General features: G+C 39.7%; 3 protein-coding genes across 6 annotated transcripts in view; 1 reads left to right on the top strand and 2 right to left on the bottom strand.

Annotated features, from left to right (window-relative positions):
- Positions 1–7,156, top strand: part of LOC113166711 (rho GTPase-activating protein 42) — a 55,127-nt gene extending 47,971 nt beyond the window's left edge. For 2 of the 4 annotated variants that reach the window (XM_026366832.1, XM_026366851.1), the window contains 10 exons: positions 510–594; positions 784–842; positions 1,173–1,278; positions 1,517–1,676; positions 1,890–2,040; positions 2,294–2,680; positions 2,962–3,118; positions 3,979–4,035; positions 4,129–4,208; positions 5,098–7,156. In XM_026366832.1, coding sequence (XP_026222617.1) covers positions 510–594; positions 784–842; positions 1,173–1,278; positions 1,517–1,676; positions 1,890–2,040; positions 2,294–2,680; positions 2,962–3,118; positions 3,979–4,035; positions 4,129–4,208; positions 5,098–5,186 — 1,331 coding nt within the window. In that variant the 3' untranslated portion in view covers positions 5,187–7,156. Of the gene's footprint in view, positions 1–509; positions 595–783; positions 843–1,172; positions 1,279–1,516; positions 1,677–1,889; positions 2,041–2,281; positions 2,681–2,961; positions 3,119–3,978; positions 4,036–4,128; positions 4,209–5,097 lie in introns of all 4 variants that reach the window. The other 2 variants (XM_026366822.1, XM_026366841.1) reach the window with 1 other exon arrangement.
- A 296-nt stretch (positions 7,157–7,452) lies between these two features.
- Positions 7,453–11,950, bottom strand: pgr (progesterone receptor). The gene is made up of 8 exons (XM_026366876.1): positions 10,947–11,950; positions 10,444–10,553; positions 9,580–9,696; positions 8,958–9,263; positions 8,545–8,689; positions 8,254–8,384; positions 7,700–7,857; positions 7,453–7,608 (listed from the first exon to the last, which is right to left on the bottom strand). Exons 1-8 carry the CDS (start codon positions 11,834–11,836, stop codon positions 7,453–7,455), a joined length of 2,013 nt encoding a protein of 670 aa, XP_026222661.1. The 5' UTR covers positions 11,837–11,950.
- A 2,857-nt stretch (positions 11,951–14,807) lies between these two features.
- Positions 14,808–19,729, bottom strand: trpc6b (transient receptor potential cation channel, subfamily C, member 6b). Its single transcript, XM_026366862.1, has 12 exons — positions 18,983–19,729; positions 18,653–18,838; positions 18,317–18,481; positions 17,872–18,129; positions 17,494–17,497; positions 17,047–17,274; positions 16,434–16,698; positions 16,080–16,275; positions 15,785–15,991; positions 15,639–15,695; positions 15,069–15,144; positions 14,808–14,974 (listed from the first exon to the last, which is right to left on the bottom strand). The coding sequence occupies exons 1-12, from the start codon at positions 19,727–19,729 to the stop codon at positions 14,808–14,810; spliced, it is 2,556 nt and encodes an 851-aa protein (XP_026222647.1).
- Positions 19,730–20,337: the final 608 nt, after the last annotated feature.

The following is a 20,337-nucleotide window of genomic DNA, read 5'->3' on the forward strand; positions in this document are numbered from 1 at the left end:
TTGTACCTTATATATTTAACATTTACATTATCATATAGAAAGTAACAAACTATTTTTTAATTTCTGAATGACCACCTTGCAGCTTTTAAAGCTGTGTTAGATGAGCAGTAGTTTTTTTTTATCTAAGGTTCAGTCTGTAGCGTTAAAAATGTTTTGTGACCCTGCAATGTGAGGAAAGGGGTCCTCCTTGTGGCGTGACAATGAAACATTCATCTACTCTCATGTTACTTCATTTCTAATGAGATGATCCGAGGTAATCCCGGTTTGCATATATTTCACACATCTCAAAAGAAAATGCCAGGGTTTATTGAAGTCTCTCTACACCTTGATCTCAATCTCTGTGTGACACTGTAGATGTATTCTTGCACACGTATGGCTCTAGTCTCTACACATAAAGACAGTTAGAATTGTAATGCACATATAAAGTTGTGTCAGGTTGTATTGGTTTCCTCAAACAGTCTACAGCTTAATTGTTGTAGTGATATAAAAATAAAATGTGTTTCCAATAGCATCCAAGGCACCTGTGGATATGGACCTGGATCCAGAGATGTGGGACAACAAAACTATCACCAGCGGTCTTAAGAATTACCTCAGGTCAGCTTGCCCCACCGGCTGTGTGTCCTTAGCTGTCAGGAATCATCATTACCTCCATAATGCCTCTTTGAAACTTCCCTGGTGTTAGGCGTGCATTCAGTGCTGCTCCTGACTCACAATAAGGGGGCTGCATTCAAAAGACCCATGTCACTCAGGAAATGAATGACAACTGTTCTACTTATTCACTAGGTGTCTGTCTGATCCTCTGATGACCTTCAAGCTTCACAAAGATTTCATCATGGCTGTCAGTAAGTTATGAAAAGTTACATCTATAATATAATAGATTTATTTTACCAGGTGAAAGACAGATTATTGTTAAGTTTATGCCAACAGAAAGCACATTAAAGCGGTACAGTGTAATCAGATTGAATTATAGCATTTCAAATGCTATTTAAAATAAATATCATTAATGTAAATAATGATTAAATGTTTGAACCAATAGAACCACTTCCTTCTTAAAATAGTCTTAATCTTTGTGAGACTGGACAGAACTAAAATATTAATAATTTACTGCCTGGCATTTTTTGTTGGTATAGTCCCTTATTCTTATTATTGTCTGTCCATTTGTCTTTTCTCAGAGTCAGATGACCAGAATTACAGGGTGTGTGCTGTCCATGCCTTGGTTCATAAGCTGCCTGAGAAGAATAAGGAAATGCTGGAGCTGCTAATAAAACACCTTGTCACGTATGTGTTTCTGCTCTGAATTAGTTACGCTGCAGCTCTAAAAGAAAAAGAGCAGCCCCACGAGTAAAGATAAAAATTACTGAGACTGATTGAATTGTCTGCTCTGTTCAGGGACAGCTTAATGCTTTTGTAGTTGCCTCTAAAACTGTCAGTATCTGGTAAACAATACAAATGTGTAGTAGGACCCTGGAGTGTCTCTCCAGTAAGAGTATTTCATTTCAATGTCCTTTCTTTTCAGTGTTTCCACACAAAGCCAGTTCAACCTAATGACAGTGTCCAACCTGGGTGTCATCTTTGGGCCAACACTGATGCGGTCCCAAGAGGAGACTGTGGCTGCCATGATGAACATCAAGTTCCAGAACATAGTGGTGGAAATACTTATTGAGAACTTTGACAAGGTGAGTCTTTGCTTGGCTTGATAATATGCAATGTTTTGTATTTTACCTTCAACAATAAGACACTGAACATCAAAACATGCCGCTGGGCATCTAAGTCTTAAAACTATTGGTGAAAAACTTCAAAAGCACAGTTAAAATATCGTCTTTATTGGAAATGCACGGATTGTATAATTGTGTCGAGTAATTAATTAGTGCTCCTGCATGGACCTCCAGATCTTCCACCAGGCTCCTGATCCCAACGTGCCCCTACCGCAACCCCAGAGCCGACCTGGCTCTCGCAGAAGCAGGGCCATCTGTCTGTCCACAGGCCCCAGGAAGCCCCGCAGCCTCTACACTCCAACACTGTGCCTCGCAGATGCAGAAAGTGAGTACCAAAGCAGTGATTATCGCCACAGGCCATCGTACCACAATTTGCCACAACCTGTCAGTGGCCTTTTAATATTTCTCAAACATCTGCAGATACTGAGTCATCAAATTTGTGGAAGATTGATCTCATATTAGCAAGACATTAGTGTTTTTAAATGAAAGTAAAAAAACACACACACAACCACAATCACTTCCTCACTCAGCAGGTTTTAATGAGGGCCCTGTATGCCTCTTTTCTGGTCCCTGTATAGGTGACGCCTTTAGCAGCAGTCCAAGTAGCACTCCCATGGGCAGCATGGAGTCTCTGTCCTCCCACTCCTCTGAGCAGAACTCCTCCAAAACAGCTTCCTCTGCACAGGTCAAGGACAAGTCGCTCCTGGATCTCTGCCAAATGCCATCACAGCTCTCAAATGGCCCCAGGAGCACTGTGTGTGTCAGCAGCCCTGAGTCCAGCTCCAGGGAGGATGCCGGTCGTACAGATGGAGAGTCAGAGGATGCTCTTAGTCTGTCTTCAGTCAGCATAGCACCTAGATCATCTCCTGCACCAAAAAAAGCTCCTCACTTTCGCACAGACCTGAGGCCAGGACTGCTGAACTGTTCCCCAGCTCCATCTCTGAGATCACTGCACATATCTGAAGGTAAAGATAATCCTCAGTGCTACTTTAAGCTTTATTGCCACTCCATTGATTTTGCAGCAGTAGAGGTTTCTTTCTCTGAGAGACACCATAAAAATGTTGTTTGTTGGACTATATTCATAATTTGGATATTTTTCAAAGATTGATAGTAATTAAATAGCAGTATTAAAATGATGTTCACATGGGTCATTTACTGAATGACTTGGTGTGAGAGTATCAAACGTTACTATCTTTGTGCAATTTACTAGTAGACAGAAGTTGCTATTTGTATGTCTCCACCAAAGGCCGTGGGAGCTGCTCTGGATCTGTCCAAAGTCTGTCAACACTGGAGCCCAAGGAGAGTCTAAAGCCTACTGAGCATCCAGACCTTCCACCAAAACAAGAGATCCGCCGGAGGATGGGAACAACAGTCAGCAACGGCTACCAGCGACCTGGCTCCGTGTAATGAATTTTAAAAAGCTATATAAGATTTTTGCTTATTATAAATTCCTGTTTCTGAAACAAATAATTATGTCAACTGCTGCATAACATCATCTATGAAACCTTATCTTGGGGCGTTTGTGTATCCGTGCAATTTAATGTGCACAAGCAAAAGAACTGGAAGTCAATAAGGATTAAGGACAGTAGTTCAGCATCACTTCTTTCTTTCTTCCTCATCTCTCTCTTTACTTCCCCTCTCTGAGTCACCCGCCTCCTCCTTTGTCTGTTTATGAGCATTGAGCATGGAGAGGTCTCTCTAAGATCAGATGAGTATGTGTTAGGAGATTTATGTCCTTTCCTCTGTGGTGGGAGAGCTGGCTTTAATTACGCTCTGCCTGCTCTGGGGTTGATGTGACCCAGCAGCAGCCTGCACTTGTTCTCGCGGGACAAATAGATTGCTTGACTTGTCATGTCTGAGAGGCACACAGTCTCTAAAGTAGTTTCCTTGTATAGCATCCAGCCAGCTTGCCTTGGGCTCTGTTGTCCCCTTGACTCTGACGTTGTTGCACTCAGGGTCAAGTGGAGCCTTGTTATATAGTTTAACTCAGTTTAGTATCGTGCTCAGCCTGGAGGAAGGAAATCTCCCGCATTGTGTTGTTACGCCTTTCACCTCATTCTAAACAATGAGGAACACTGGGAAGAGAAAGTGTACAAACTGGTTTTGGTCAAGAAAAGGTCAGACTGGCTTGAATTTCTCTGGGATGTATCACTGCTGATTTAATAGAAATAATATACTGTATCATAAAAGACTAAAGTGGTGTTTTATTACTCTGTTTGACCTTTAATTACGTAAAGTAACTCTGTTTTTCTTACTGTTGCAGGGTTGCTGCCAGAGCACTGCTTTTTGAAAATGCCTCTCAGTCTGTTCCAGTCGGAAGGTGGCAAAAAACAGTGTGACCTAATTAATCCCACTGCCTCCACTTCAAATCTGTCTTGACACTGCTTGTTTTTTTTTGTTGTTGTCTTTACAGAGATGCCAAGGCAATGTATTCCTGCGAAGCAGAGCACAGCCATGAGCTCAGCTTCCCCCAGGGGGCGCATTTCTCTAATGGTGAGCAGAGCTACACTTCTTTGCTGCAGAAGTGCAGAAGAACTGCACGTATGCCTCCTTGTAGGCTGATTGGACATTTGAACAGCGCACACAGGCACTCTGCTGTTTACTGGCAGCACACAGCAAGGCCTAGGCTAATTCCCAGTGTAATTTAGTGGGATAAAATCATTTTGCTCTTAGCATAACACCCCCACATACATTGTTAAAATCCCACCAGCCCCAGGATTTTTATTGCGTCTTGCCTTTTCCTGGAAGAGATGACTTGTCCCACGACTAGTGAGGGCAGGTCATTGTAACCTAGTGATGGAAGGCATCAGTGCCTGTTCCCCATTGATGCAACCAGCAGAGCCAGAAACCAAATGCAAAAATGTCAACAAACACTCCCGACCATTTACCAGCATGCAGAGCACATTTATTGTTCTCTACATTAAGAGCACATGTTTATCTACGCTAGATTGTTTTAGCTGAGAGGTAGATTTTTAAACCCGTTCCTCTCAATTTTAATGCATTTCAGCAATGATTAACTTTGTAAGGATCATATTGCGTGTGTGTGTGTGTTTGTGTGTGTGTGTGTGTGTGTGTGTGTGTGTGTGTGTGTGTGTGTGTGTGTGTGTGTGTGTGTGTGTGTTAAAGCAAGGCAAATCTGCCTTTACGTCCGCTAAACTTCTCTGTAGGGGCTGAATTTAAGGAGCAGTCTGACCCAGAGTCCTCCTCAATCTGCTAAAATATTTTATTTTCCTCTATAATAAAATTTTCCTGCTATTCACAAAGTCTGGGAAATAATGTAACCAAATATAGGCTCAATAGTTCTAATGAGGTTACATTAAATTCATAGTGTGCTTCTCTCATCTCTTAACCTTTTTATTTTTTCTTTCTTTCTGTCCTGTAGTCTACCCCTCTGTTGAACCCGGCTGGCTCCAAGCAACATACGAGGGGAAAACAGGTTTAATCCCTGAGAATTATGTTGTCTTCCTCTAACAGATGGTGAACATTGCATCTTTTTCATGGTATCCATGGAAAAAAAATACATGTTTGTTTTAATGTTCCTGCAATGAATGCATCCCTGGCAGATTTCTAATGCTAAAAGTTTATAGTCCAAAGTTGTATCTCCTTTTCTGTAACAGCTTCACCATAACATAAATGGGGAATCTGCAGTGAGCTAGATATAAAAAAAAAATAGCTACGGCATTATCACTTGATGTAAATGTATTACAAACTGCACTGATGTTTTTAGAATCACAAAACAACCACGTCCCATTTCACAAATTTTATTCGCAGAAATATATATTATCTTTTAACTTGCATTATATTGTACCATCATAACACCTTTATCAAGTTGTTAATGAGAATCTCCCAGTTGATAAACATTTCGTCTTACATGAAACTGAACAAACTATGATTATAAGAATTCCAAACTAATCTAGAATAACATGTTTGCACCTTAACTTTCATGTTCATGGCCTGTGATCATTGTTCATCCACTGAACCTGCTCACTGCTGCAGTGCACTTTCTGGTTAGCTACGTGGTACCGTACTGTACATTAATGCTCATGAGTTCATCTGTAGTTGCTAATCAAAAATATTTACTTCTTGTAGCTGTTTAATGCTATAAATTATCACATGACATATATGCAATATGTAAAAATATGTTTGTGTTTTTTAATAATGTGATGAATGCTATGATCATGGGGTGGAGTTGTCACCTTTAATGTCTTGTTGTCGTGGTACTGTACTCACTGGTACACTGGTGTACTAGTAATGACAACTAGGCTTGTATCAGATTATGTTATGTTGAAGATGCCATTTAATATTTAATTTTTATTACTGTTATAACATTTCAAACAATACAAACCTCATAATTATCTAAAAAAAAGTTAAGTCAGTGATACTAAAAGGCAAAAGAAACAAAATAATCATCAACTATTTCACTCTTCAGTTATTACAAACTGAAAAAATTACACCAAAGTAAGTAAGGTATTTGAGATCTTGCACTTGCCAAGATCAAGATGTTCTTTTCCATTTACAACCTTAAGAATGCAAGGTGGCCTTGAACAGTGATTCTGGACTAACACTCCCTTACACTTTAAATTTCCACGGGCATATCACGGAAACGGTGTCTGTATCCTGAAAAGGTAACTTTTGGCATCATTTTTTATTTTTTTATACAGTATGCTTGTTTCCTTGCAATCATCTGCTGTGTCTTGACGCTGCATAAACATGTCTACAAATAAACAATGCGATTCATTAGACCCGTGGTCCACATGCTGTCACAGTTAGTGAGTTTCACTTGTGCTTACTTTAAATTCAGCATGTAAAACAGACTCAGTAGTGGGAAAGGAGTCAAAGTGTATTAACTGTTGAAGCGTAAAATACAGTTGTCTCTATACAGTTAGACACTGTGTTTTCCACTTGAAAACGTGTTCTCATTGCACATTTATTACCCCTGTCGAGGCAATCATGTTTCAGGTTCCAACTTTCCTGTTTGTTAGAAAGAAAACAAAAAAATCTGTGAATTATGAAGTAAGATTTGGTGCAATGTTAGACCATGGAACAGGCAAGATGTGATTGTTTGCACACATCTAAATGCTGTTCCAGATTTTGTATAAGAGTCTCTTCCTTTTTTTTTTTCTTTTAACTCTATTTAATTTTATCTGTCACGCTGATTCATTAACAAAAGCATTTTTATGGAGATCCAATGCAGACTAACAAATTATAAAATCCATGTATATTATGAAATGAACACATTTGGGGCCTTGTACAGTGCTAAAGAAATGCTATAATATGAGTTCTTTTAAAATTCACTTAAAGTCATTTAAACTCTCTGAAGTAGGAGAATAGAGTAACTCTGCTGTAATGCTAAAATAGTTTCATTTGTTTAAGTGGCAGATTTCAGACTTTTACAGTAATTCTGCTTTATTAAAAATAAAACTTTGGTGATGAACACTGAATATTTGAAATTTTTGTTTAGCTTTTTTGAGCTTCAGTACAAAAATATCAGTATCTATAAGGGATGAGAATGAGCCGATACACCAGAATTAGACAAAGTAGCATACCAGGATTTATAATATTCAAGGTTGTTCTCTTCTAAAATAAAACGCATTTCAAAGATTTTAGTCCACCTTAAGAGCTTTAGCTACAATTTGGCCAAGTATTATTGAAGGTTATGACTGATCCTGTAATTGTGGGGTGTAGAACTCCTGTCATAAGATGTCTACACAGAGCTGTGACGTCTGTGCTGGAATCATCACTTGGTGTGGAACAAGAGGGGCCTCACCATGCCTGCCAGGACTTTGGGAAGCTGGGAGGCAATGACCTCTGACATCATCTCTGGGAATTCGACTTTCATGGCCTCTGCCTGGATGAAGGTGCTCAGACAGAACAGGTTGACCTTTTTCACTATCTGCCAGAAAAGTGACATTGATGTTCAGTAAAGTAGCAGTGAGACACACGCACGTTCATTTTGTTGTACTTAGCTCTACAAGGGAGCCTACATCATGCATGGCGTCCATCAGTTTGGTGAGGTGGTAGAATCGCTGTGAACTGGCCACGACGCCCTTCTCCCTCATGTGGATAGCCATCGTCAGTTCTCGGATGTAGTTTTGTCTCATCTCTTCAAATACTGCTTGGCTTTTGAGTCCCTCGAGTGGCACTGAGAGCAGACGGGATACGTGCAGATTGATTAAATCATTTCTCAAACATTTTCAATTAAAAATGTTTTAACATTTAAACAAAATCTAAAGAAGTGTAACAGAAATGTGGGTCAGTGGTTGTTTTTTAAGGTAACATGCTGTTATTAAAAACAATGTTTTTTAGTCTGTGTAAAACTAGAACCTGATAGCAGCTGCTACATAAATCTCATCAAGGTCGAGTTACCCTGTACAACACTCCCTTTATTGTGCGGCTCTACAGTAAATGGTCATCAAAACATCACATCTCTCTTTGCAACACTGTTCCTTTTAAATCTTTTTAACTCAAACAAGAAGGTCAGCCCGAGGTAAAAAGTGAGTCATTGTGAGTGTGCTTCAGGAAGCCTTTTGTTTTTTACCTGTGTTGAGTAATATTATGGCTTTCATGCAGAGAAACTCCTCCCGGGTAACTTGAAGGTTTGCAAACTCTTGAGGGATAAACTGTATTGCCAGGCAGAGATCATAAATTGGAGATCTCCTCATTTGCTCCCTGACACACAAAATTAAAAAATGGTTTATGTTTCTGAACAATCGAGAGTCAATTTTTCAACCAAACTCAATGTTTTGTGAATAAATGAATCAGTTCTTAATTGGAAATGATCATGAATCAACATCAAGCTCAAATTGCCCATGAGATGAGGGTTACTTACTGACTAAGAACCATATCAGGGGCAAAGTACAAATATTCACTGGTGACATTCTGAAAGGAGCGCCACCCAAGAGAGAACACCATCAGGTTCATCCACGAGTACTGGATGAGGGTCATCTGATCAGTGATGTGAAGATTGCGAAACCCTTTGGAAGGAAATATAGTTCTATTAGAATCATGGGTCAGAGAACTAACTTTTGCTTTTGATTTAACAAAATCGTCTTTTTACTTTAACACTTCATGTGGCAGTCGATTGTTTTATAATACTGTGACCCACGTCTCTCATTTCCAGTATGCATGGCAGTGTGTTTCCTTCTGTCTGTGTCAGGTTTAAGGCTGAGACCTTTAGTAAGGTCTGCCAGGGAATCCCCATGGCAACAACTTTGGTGACCCTGAGCTGAAGAGAGCCGTTACCTGGCAGAGACTTGGACCACTTGACGATCCACAGCAGCTGTTTCTCACACAGTCTGTTGAGACTGGTGAGCAGAAGATGAGGAGCGTCTGACTGGGAGTTGTCATAACCGGAGTACACAATCTCTGGTTCGATGTTTTCCAGGATATTGAGGATCTGTTGATTAATTTGCACCTCACGGATGCCTGCTTTGCAAGACATGGGGGCCAAGGCCTGGTTGTCATTGGAGATGGTCAAGTGGGACTGGAACATCAGGGACGGGACCAACCCCAAGGCTTTCAAGGCCCCAAAACGCTTCAGCTTCCTGCCTATATGACACAAATATGAGCTCTGGTAGATCGTTTATGTCAATACCACATCACAGAGTTGCAGTGTTTTTCTTTCTATTTGAAGTTAATTCACAACATAAGTGGTAAAAATAAATCTGCATTTGAAAAAGGAGTTTAATACCTCTGTCTGCAGAAAGATCCTGTTTGATTTTAATTCATTATGGTCTTTTTGATCCGAGCACTTTGAACATGCTCTTTGATAGTGATTGTAGTTTCACACTGTGACTTGTTACATAAACCAATGTTTCATTTTTGCCATATGGATGAATTTGTTCTTTGCAAAAAAGAATGGTACCTCCAAGCATCATTCCCGCTTGATAGCACTTTCGGAGGCGACATGCGGGGCAGTTTTTCCTCCGGATTTTGTCCACAATGCAGTCATTTCGCCCAGCGCAGAGATAGCTATGATGACCTGTTGAATAAAAGGGTACAGACAATGCACACAATTTTACCAGCTGTTGATTCTGAAACATTTAGGGAGGAGGAGAGGCACATAATGAGGAGAAAAAGTGTTGAAGGGCCCTTGACTATTAGCATGACTACTCATTTCCACACAGGCAACGTTCGGAGGCAAGATCTAAAGAAGAAAATTAGATAAAGGCAAGGCTGTGAGGACAGAGTGACACGACCATGGTGAGACATAGTGGCTCTTATATATCTCACACTGCAAGATAACAAGAGAAAACAAGTCTAAGATTTAGAACATGGTGAACACTGGCCAGTGTGATACTGTTGCTAATGACCTTTAACAACTACTATAGAAGGTCAGTCATGTTTGATGTGGTACTGTAACTGTACATTAGCATTCACTGGATGCCTGTGATAACTGAAATGAGTGTTTATTTACAGCTTTTCTGCAACAATATCTACTAAGCCACAGGGAAAAAAGTATCATATGAGACCACCTTTTACCCTAAACAGAAAAAGACACGCTGTCCTGGTGTAGGGAGGAATTGGGAGTTGAAAAACAGGCTAATAAAAAGGAATGTGCATTTAATCTGCTGTCAAAAGTAGTTAAACTGTAGCTGATGCTTTTTCCCTTGCTTAATATGCTTGTGCCGGTTAGGCAATGTTTGACTTGCATGTGCAAAAAAAACTAACCTAGAGCTTATGCTTAATTTGAAAATTAGTGCTAAACAGCAGAGGGGGTTTTGCTCACCTTCAACTGCTCTTTTAAAAAAGACTTTACAGCTGCCGCAAGTTAAGACTCCATAGTGGCAACCAGACGCCTCATCACCACATATCACACACTGTCTCTGAGGTGGCATCCTGGAAAGGAAAATACATTTACAGTGATTAAATTGAACTCCTTTATAAAGATTTATGTAATAACTGCACACGGGTCCCTTCTGTCTTCATTTAAACTTGTTATTTAATGCTGAAATCTACTGAACATTGAGGAAAAACAAAGGTTGGTTGGTTTGTTTTACCCCTCAGTGAATTTACAATAATCTATATTTATTTTTGTAACGAAATATACTGTTAATTATCCATTTATATAGGCCCATGATCTACTGTCTGCTTTCTTTAACTTCAACTGTTATGATACACACGCTGTCAGCATCTTAAATTCAAAGTTTATTCGTGACTGATTTGATTAAAAGGGTCAGAATAATCTGCCGCTTACCTCACGCTGAAAGTTTATAATAGTTAAGTATTTACCCGGGAAATGAGGAGAAAGGTAATGGGTTCCTCTGAGACAGGGCCTGGGTCTGAATCCCATCATAGCCGGTGTGTGTGAACAGATCCTCTGTCACACCTGTGGCTTGGCACCAGAACTGAGGTTCAGCTGGAGACGTCTGCAATGGCCAACGGGCAACCTCGTTCTTGTACATTGTCACTGGCGAGGCTGTGTGCGTCTTGGCATCAAAGTTGATGACACCCTTCCCAGAAAAACCACAGCTGGAGTCAGGCCTCACCTGGCCCAGAACTGGTAGCTGATCTGACTGGTTCAGATCGATCAGAAAGTTTGGAGATCCCTCTAGCCCCTGTCGAGGACCCGCGGCGGCGGGCGTAAAGCATGTGGACTCTCCGTCGCCAAGTCCCAGCAACCTCTTCCTGTCGGAGTCACAGCAGGTGTCAAGACCAGATATCTCCGATGACTGATTGAAACTGTCCATAATTACAGAAGGTTCCGTTTCATCTTTGATGAATGGGGCTCCAGTAGTCGTTGCTACACTGAAACATGCGCCTCGCAGATTTTCGGATGTAGCCACATTCGTCCTCTGAAGTTTCACTAAATCTTCCCACGGCACACCATCACTATTCAGATATTCACTGTTACGGTCATAAAACTGTTTGTCAGAAAAGGAACCACTGAGTATATCACAGTCTTTGAAGACTGCGTCGTTGCTGCTTGAATTTAGACCGTGGATCAGTGTGTCAGCGTTTCCAAAATTACGCACGGTGGACATGCAAGATAGAGACTGTGACTCGTTAGATAGTTTGGGAGTTCCGTACCCAGCTTCAATCAAGTCACTTACTGTTGTATCGGTGGAATCAGCCATCGAAGAACTCATGGTGCTCATCCTTCCGTTTATTTTATTTTCCATCTTCCGAACAGCGAAGCGCACAGCGGTGACTGGAGTGCGTCCAGAGGTTGAACGATGTGTGATAAGTTGTGACTCAGAGACCTTCCTGTAATCCTCCTCCCCGTCGAGAAAGGCTGTGACTTCGCCTCTCTTTCACATACAAAGTCTATTCCTTAAAATTTAACAGATCACCAGAGAAGAAAAGCCTGCGTATTAAGAATGGTGACAAATGCGCAATGATGAGCAGTTTCAGAAAATGAACCTCACATACTTCAGCAAACCACAAGTATATTTCCTTCTTTTTGTGCTCGTCGGTGTCATGTTGAATGAATGTTTTCCCTTTTCAAAGATTTTCAACAGCTTTCCTCATTCACAGTAAACAGCCAACTTTACAAAGGATCTCAGAATAAGATACAATGCACAGCAGGAATGTAGGGCGTCACACTTTACACTAAAACTACACTAAAAAACAGCCAATGGGAACAAACAATGCATCACTTCAACACCAACATCCATTAGTCTCCACCCTGCTGTTCATATCATAAATGAGGTACAATGTGTTGACATTTTTGGCAAAACAAGAAAATACAGTATTTGGAAGATGAGACAATGATATAATGTTTTCACAAAGATAAGAATTATCCATTCATCATTCATCCTTAACAGAGTGTGAAGAAAGTTAGGTTCTTTTCCAAATTTTGCTCTGACATTTTATTTGCCACTCTGAGATGTCATCCAATCCAAATGGCAAAGAGCTATTTAAAACGTGCTATTGTTTCCTGTTTGCAAATTATATCACTCGGTTGCTTTTAGATGACAGTGAAACATATTTATTTCTCTCATGTCGGGAGGTTTTCCTAATTTCTTAAAGGCACTGTGTATTTACAGCACTGTTATTGTTATCCAAGTTAGATAACAGAGAGGGTTTTACTATTCAAGTTAATCAGTTGAGTATGGATGTTGCTGATGCACACACAGACCTTGGGCCTATCTCCTGCGTCATGTGTTTCAGAAAAGGGATTCTCATGATGTGGCTGACATAATTCTTGGATAACAAGCTCACATTTATATGTACATGATGTGTTCTTCAAATGCTGTAATGGCTGAAAGCAGACAGGACTTTAATTTGTATTTATTTTCTTTAAATGTATGTTTACTGCGAATTCTAGTGCAGTTTTTTAAATTAAGATTTTAATTCTCTAGTCATATGGCATGAAGGCAGTTTACTGGGTCTCATAATGATCAGGTAATGCATAATATGTTTGTGGTCATTTAGTTGTAATGTTGTCACATCTTTCCCTATGATTTCCTGGATATACACTCTCCTCCAAAAGTATTGGAACAGTGAGGCCAGTTTCTGTTTTTTTACTGTAGACTTAAAACATTTGGGTTTGACACATCAGAGATAAATATAATACAAAAGATCAACATTTCAGCTTTTATTTCCAGGTGTTTGAGTCTGGATCTGCTACACAACTTAATATAACATAAGATAACAGCTTTTGTTTGGACCCACCCATTTTTCATGTGAGCAAAAGTATTGGAATAGAAAGACTTAGCAAATCCTCTGCTTGCAATAACTGCATTAAAATTTTCTTTTGTGATGCTTGTCTGGGCTGAGTTGTAGTTTTTTGTTTGTTTGTTTGTTTGTTTGTTTGTTTGTTTGTTTGTTTGTTTGTTTGTTTGTTTGTTTTTTTTGGGGGGGGGGTAACTCTCTACAGTGTCCTCTTTAGCAGGTAAAATGCTCTATAGGGTTTAGGTGTGGAGACTGACTTGTTTAGACTAAAACCTTTCACTTCATGCCCCTGATGAACTCCTTTGTTGTTTTGGAAGTGTTATTTGGGTCATTATCTAGCTGCCCAAACAGTTTGGTTTAATTTTTCTTGAAATTATCTGAGAATGATTTTCTGTAGACTTCTGAGGTACATCATCCCTGAAGATTATTTAGCTTGTCACAGTAGAGGTGTTTGTGTATTGGCTCTGATTGATTTCCCATTTTCTCTACGCTTCACAATTGCTTGTTTTTCACCTACAGACAGCTATAAATATAGTCTGAACAGGCCCAAGTGTGAGAGTCAGTGCTATTTATTGTTTGAATAACCAATGTAATAGGACACACCTGGGCAACAAAACACACCTGTCACTCACATTTTCCAATACTTTTGCTCACATGAAAAATAAAGAAACTGACCTCACTATTCCAATACTTTTGGAGGGGAGGGTAAATGTTCCACAGATCATCTGTTGTAGGACGTCACAGCTGAAATCTGGTGGTATCTTTTATTCTCTTGGTGAGTTGTTTGTCTATCTGACAGGTCATATTGTTCTTTTCAGTTTTGCTTCACAGCCATTGCGAGAGAACATCTGCTGCAATTATTTTCAAATCCATAAACCGGGAACACAATCAACATCAATTTTAATTATATTCATTAAACAGTGATTAAGTGATCAACCATTTAATTAAACACAGCAATACAAAATCTAACAAAAGTCCATATCTTGTATGAAAAACATGTCACAGTCCTGTTGATTTTAAGGTAACTTTACAGGAAAGGTGATCTCATAAAAGGTGAGCATTCCTTTGTGTTTATGTCATGTCAGACTTGTGAGCCTGCCACTAACAAATCCAAATGTCTGAACGGATTTTTTCCTAAGAGGGAAAAAGTACACTTAAATCAAACAGCTGGCAACAGGCAGCTCTATCATGCAGAAGCTTAGCTGTCACTAGTTCACATCAGTTCAACAGAGTCTGTGTAAAGTAGTGCCACCATGTGGTTAACTGCACCAATACAGGCTGAAGAACAAAGAAGATTTGATTTATATTTAAGGAAACATTTTAAGAAGATTTTTATGTTTAAACTTAAACAATATCCAGATTCATCAGGTGTGTTTTTGTTAAAAAAAAAAGTGGATTGAGCCTGTGCCTAAATGCTTCTGACCCAATAATAAGAAAAGAAGTGCCCGGGTTCCTGTACATGCATAATGTGAATTGTTATGAAAGCATATCCAGCTCTTGCTTCTGCTCTTCTTTCTGCTGAACATGCACAACTTCTCCCAGTTGTCCGATGAGTTCTGCGAGTGTCTCCATGTCATGGTTCTCCCTTTCCAGCAGCTCATAGCGGAGACTGGAGATGTCCTGTTTGATCTCTTTCAGTTCCCCTGTGAGGCAGTGAGTGAAACAAATCAGTCGAGGTTTCAGAATTTTTGGTGATCCACACTTAAATACTGAAACCAGAAAAGCTGCTGAACTCACCTTCATTCACTTCATCGTTGTCTTTATCGCTTTGTGCTTTTAAGATGTATCGTTTGATGAGGCGATCCATTATTTTCTGATATAAAAAATACAACATTTGACTCTTAAACCAATGAGTTAATTGTTCTTAAGAATGTATTTGAATGGAAAAAGACAAGCCTGCCTGCCTGCCCAAAATAAGTCACCACCTGGATTTCACTAAGCAAATAGGTAGGTGCTTTCCACTGGACAATTACTGTAGTGATTAATATGTTTCAGCTGGAAATGGAAAGAGGTCAGCTGACCAGGTTTTTCCATCAATTTATTATTTCTTCCCTCACAGCACAGGCATATTCCAGCCAGGTTTCAGTGGCCTCAAATTGTGATTGGTTCAGGAAGCATGAGACATCTTTCACACATGAATTGGACACTACAGAGTCCAGACCTTGACCCCATTGAGAATCAAAGCAAGTGCGGTCTAAGAATGAGCATGTGGCTTTTCTTTTGAACAAGCACTGTTCAACTTATAGACAGTTTGTCGTCATTTCAATTAGCAGCTTAATCTGTAATAAGAAATGAAAACTGCTTTACTTGGTGACAAGTTGGACAAGGTGATGCCTCCACATTTTGATCTTCCCTTCGCCTCAGCTAAGGTTAGAAAAAACAATATAAGATAAAAGCCCAAATGATATGTACTCTAAAACAGCTGTTCATTTAACCAGAAACTAAGACCTCACCTTGTTACGTTCTGTCTCATCATTTGAATCTTCTTTGCTTATGTCTTGAGGTACATCCCAGAGAATTGCTCTCACTCCCAGCAAGAGAGAAACAACAGACTTGGGGCTGGGTACAAGATTGAAGGGCACAGGCAACGTGCCACCATGTTTAAAGTATGAGAACCAGAGCTTAGCTCTGGCAAATTTCCACTCAACATCAGCATCATCCTGCAGCAAAAAATGGTCATTAACACCACTGATGATTTGCAAGACAGAAAAATAATACTAATTAGAAATGTGGATGGTTAAGACATACCTCGATTTCTTGGAAGGAGCTGTTAAACATGGCAATGAGCATATTCAGCAAGACAACCACCATGATGATGTTGTACACACCGTACAAAATGTAGCCGGTATTTTCAATGAACTTATGGTTGATGTTAATGACCACAGATTTCACTTCTGACAATCCAAAGATGGCCCAAAATAATGTTTTAAAGCTCTCTTCAAGCCTGGGGAAATGGAGAAATGGAAATTAAATTAATGTAGTGATACCAGTGTGTTGGTATTAAATGATAATAATCAAACACATATTGTCTCTAAAGGCACAATTGTCCAATCTTTCTCATGAACAACTGTGTTATTGCAGCAGTCTGTGGTTCACACTCACGTTGTGAAAGCATTGTTTTGCTTGGCTCCAAGGTAGTATGAGTACAGAATGAACATTCCCACCATGAAAGCCACAAAAACTGTAATGAAAATCACCAAGAACTTAAAGATATCTTTCACTGTTCTTCCCAGAGAAATCTGCAAAGGCCCGAAGCTCTCATTTGCAGGCAAGATATATGCAATGCGTGAGAAGCTCAGCACAACTGCGATTGCATAGAGGCCTTCAGAAATAAGCTGTGGGTCTGAGGGCATCCATTTGAATCGAGCTGAAAATAAACAAATGTTGGATGAGAACAGTTTTCATACAGTAAAACTTCAATTTAGGATTTTCACTACCTATGTAAAAAAATTCTAATTTAGGTAGTTAATTTGGCCTGAATGTGCTTTAATAATTAATCAGCCAGAAAATGAAGAAATCAAAAATTGCTATGATATTACTTTACGCAACATGAAAATTATTTATTTCTTTTCATAGAGTTCTTTTCATTGCTTCTTGTTTAAAACTCAGTATTCAGAGACAACTTTAGTTATCTTTTATAACAACATCCAAGGTCATTTATTTGCATAATAGAATAATGATTTAATTACTGCTTATTATATTTAAATTTACTTACCCAGCTGGAAATACTGTATTTCATAGGGCAAGGTTATGTTGGTCAGGTCAGTATAATGTTTGTTAACATAACACTGGGCTGAGTATGCATGCCAGAAAGCCATTGTTCTGGCAATGAACGATGTCATAAAAATAGCCAAAATGCTAAAATCAAGAAGGTTCCACGGCTCTGAGATGTATTCCCTGATGTCCTGTGACCAAATATCTTTACATTCTTCCCAGATCTTCCCTGTAGAAAAAAGAAAAAATGGATCACACAGGCTGATTTATTATGCTACATGTGAAGAATACATAATTACAGTATTTATGTGTGCAATATCCCAGCGTGATGGATGGTGGACGATTTAGAAGTCCTCAGTGACTAATAAGTAATATCCTTGACCTTGCATGCACAGCAGAGTAATGTAAATGTAAAAGTGGAGCTTGAATTAAACCATGAGATGTAAACAAGACTGAGTTTGCATGTAGAAAATAAGGATACATATACAGTACATATAGTAGCATATTAGGAAATTATTTCAAGCTATTATATGATAAATACACACTCACTGGACACTTTATTAGATTCTTGTTGAAGCTAATTGTACCACATGTACAAATTAATGCAATCCAATCCAGCAGTTCTGCCATCAATTCTACATTTTACAAGGTTATAATTTCTCGATTTTGTTAAAACTGACTGTTAATAACACACACGGTAGAATTATCCTCTTTCTGACACTGGCTGAGAAATCATAACCCTGTAAAAGTGGAATTCACGGAAGAGCTGCTGAACTGGATTTCATTAATAAAGTGGCCAGTAAGCGTATAAGCTAGTTGTGATTGCGTACAAGAATGGGGAGGAGAGAGGATTTTTATAGGCACGACCTATGACCCAGGATATGATGAGAATCTCCATCCAGGTGAACGGTGTGGTCTTCATGCGAAACAGCTGTAAAGGGTGATCGTGGGTCGTCATGTTGGGTAGAAGCGATGTTCCCTCAAAGCGGTCTGCTGCATTCAGGATCAGCAGGCAAAGAAATATCATACAGGAAGCTGCATGGGCCACAAACTTCAGGAAAGGTCCACACATGAGTTTCCCCAGCTGAGAGACAGAACAAGACCTAACGTGATTTTGAGCTGCAGCAGGATTTTCTAATTAATTTTACACGTTGTGGGTACAAATGGCACTCGCTCCTACATTGCTAATTTAGGAACATCAACAACAAGCCAACAGATACAAAGGAATGTTGACATTATATGAAATGTGTTTCAAATGTTTTGCAGCTAACCTTACTCGATGGTGCTATCCAGTATAAAAAGGCCAGGACAGGCAACCCAACCGCCACACCAAGGACAAGGAGGATTTTAACTGCTGTGTTTTGTTGGCGTAGCCCAGACAAGTTCTCATACCAGATCGCAAGGAGTTGTTGTTGGCAGTTTGGATGTGCCACAAACTGCTCCATTTACATGCAATGTGTTTGTGTGTGAGTGTGTGCGTGAGAGATGAGAGTGAGAAAGAGACAGATAGAGGAAGATGGATTACATATTCAAACACAAGATTAAATATATAAACACGAAAAGCCCTTGTTGTTTTAAAAGTTACAGTGTTTTGCTCACTTGCTCACCTTTTTAACTTCATATTTTATTGCAAGTTTTAACCTGATAAGGTTTTGTCGGCCAAAGGATTCAGAATCTTGGAAGGACTCAGTGTCCCCGTGTAAGATGGCCTCCACTTCCTCTGTGTTTCGGCACAAGTCCAAGAGTCCAACCACAAAGTCTTTGCACTGCATGGACAGCTTCTTGTAATCATTCTGTAACAGAGAAAGGCAACATACAGTACATGAAGCACCTTTTTAGTTATATGATTATGAATCAATCATCAAATGCTATCTTTTAACCAACATGACGCACATCTGTCATACTGAAATTAGGTACACTTTAACTTAATAATGTACCTTGAACTCCTTCTCAGTGTTGGCCAGACATGCAAGTTCGTTGCTCAGCTCCAGAGCTGCCATTACAGGATCTTCATTGGAGAGAGACAGATATGCTGGACTGGCCAGACCTTTATACGCATTAATGCGGGATTGCGAATGACAAAAAGAGTCGCGCCTTTGCTGCTCGCTGCAGGTGCTGCACTGACAGAAGTAGTCGTGGGGCCGCTCTATGCAGGCTCCCTTCATGAGAAGTATGTGTACAATTTCATACTCATTGCACTGGGAAGCTAAGATGATGGGAGTGATGTTGTGAGAGAAACGTGTGCCGTCCTCATCGTAGGCAAAGAAGTCATCATGTGTGTCCGCCCGGCTAGGACTGTTGCTCAGTCTCTGACCGTCTGCAAAGGCTGGATGGCTCAGCAGGGCCTCCACTATACGGACGTAACCTTTGCTGATGGCTAACAGCAAAGCATCTCCTATTCTAGCGAGGTCTTTCTTCCTGAGTAGGAGCTTAGTTACCTCTAAATGCTCATTGGCAACTGCTAGCTGCAATGCATTCTGGCCCATATAGTTTACACAGTTAACGTTGAGCTGGGGCAGTTCTTCAAGCATCCGCCTCACTTCAGGAATGTTGCCATATTCTGCAGCATCTAAGAAAAGTTCCTCTGTAATGGAAAGGAACGAGGAGGATCGAGCATGAAACAGGGACCCAGCTCCTCGTAAAGCTTGTCTCCGGGGTTTGGCCAGAACCTGCCGCACCATCATGGATTTCACTTCATTGGTCTGTCTGAACACACATAAAGACATTGTAGTTAGTCTACTGGTTTACATATGGAGATCAGTTTCATCTGCAGTTTCAAGAAAGTAGTGACCTGTGCAGTGAATGGACAATGTGCGATGGACACCTGGTCTCAGCTGAATCATAACTCACACTACATGTGTGACACCACCCATAGGCTGATCATCTGTTCTCCTTTATTTTATTGCCCAACACTCTTCATCCATCTATCCAGCCTCTGTCTGATAGTTTTGCATTTCTGTAATATTATGAAAAACTGCGATCAGTGTTTGACAAGCTTTTTTTACTGGTTCGTGCATTATGTTAACTTTATTCAGATTTTTAATACTAATTATATTTTGTGTAATCATAAAACTAATAAATCTACTTTCTCTTTAGTAATTTTAATAATACTAAACTAGTAAATTTAAATAATGTGGTTATGTCATGAATTAATTGTGTCAGCACAGATGATACACGTGGACAATGTCCCTTGATTCAATCATAATTAGAGTGAACAAGATTTTACATAACTGAGCAATCTTATGAGCAGATACAGAATGAATGTAAAAATTATTTGTTTTTGGTATCAAGT

The sequence above is a fragment of the Anabas testudineus genome, chromosome 13 (genome assembly GCF_900324465.2).
Source record: "Anabas testudineus chromosome 13, fAnaTes1.2, whole genome shotgun sequence".
In the NCBI taxonomy this organism is placed as follows: domain Eukaryota; kingdom Metazoa; phylum Chordata; class Actinopteri; order Anabantiformes; family Anabantidae; genus Anabas; species Anabas testudineus.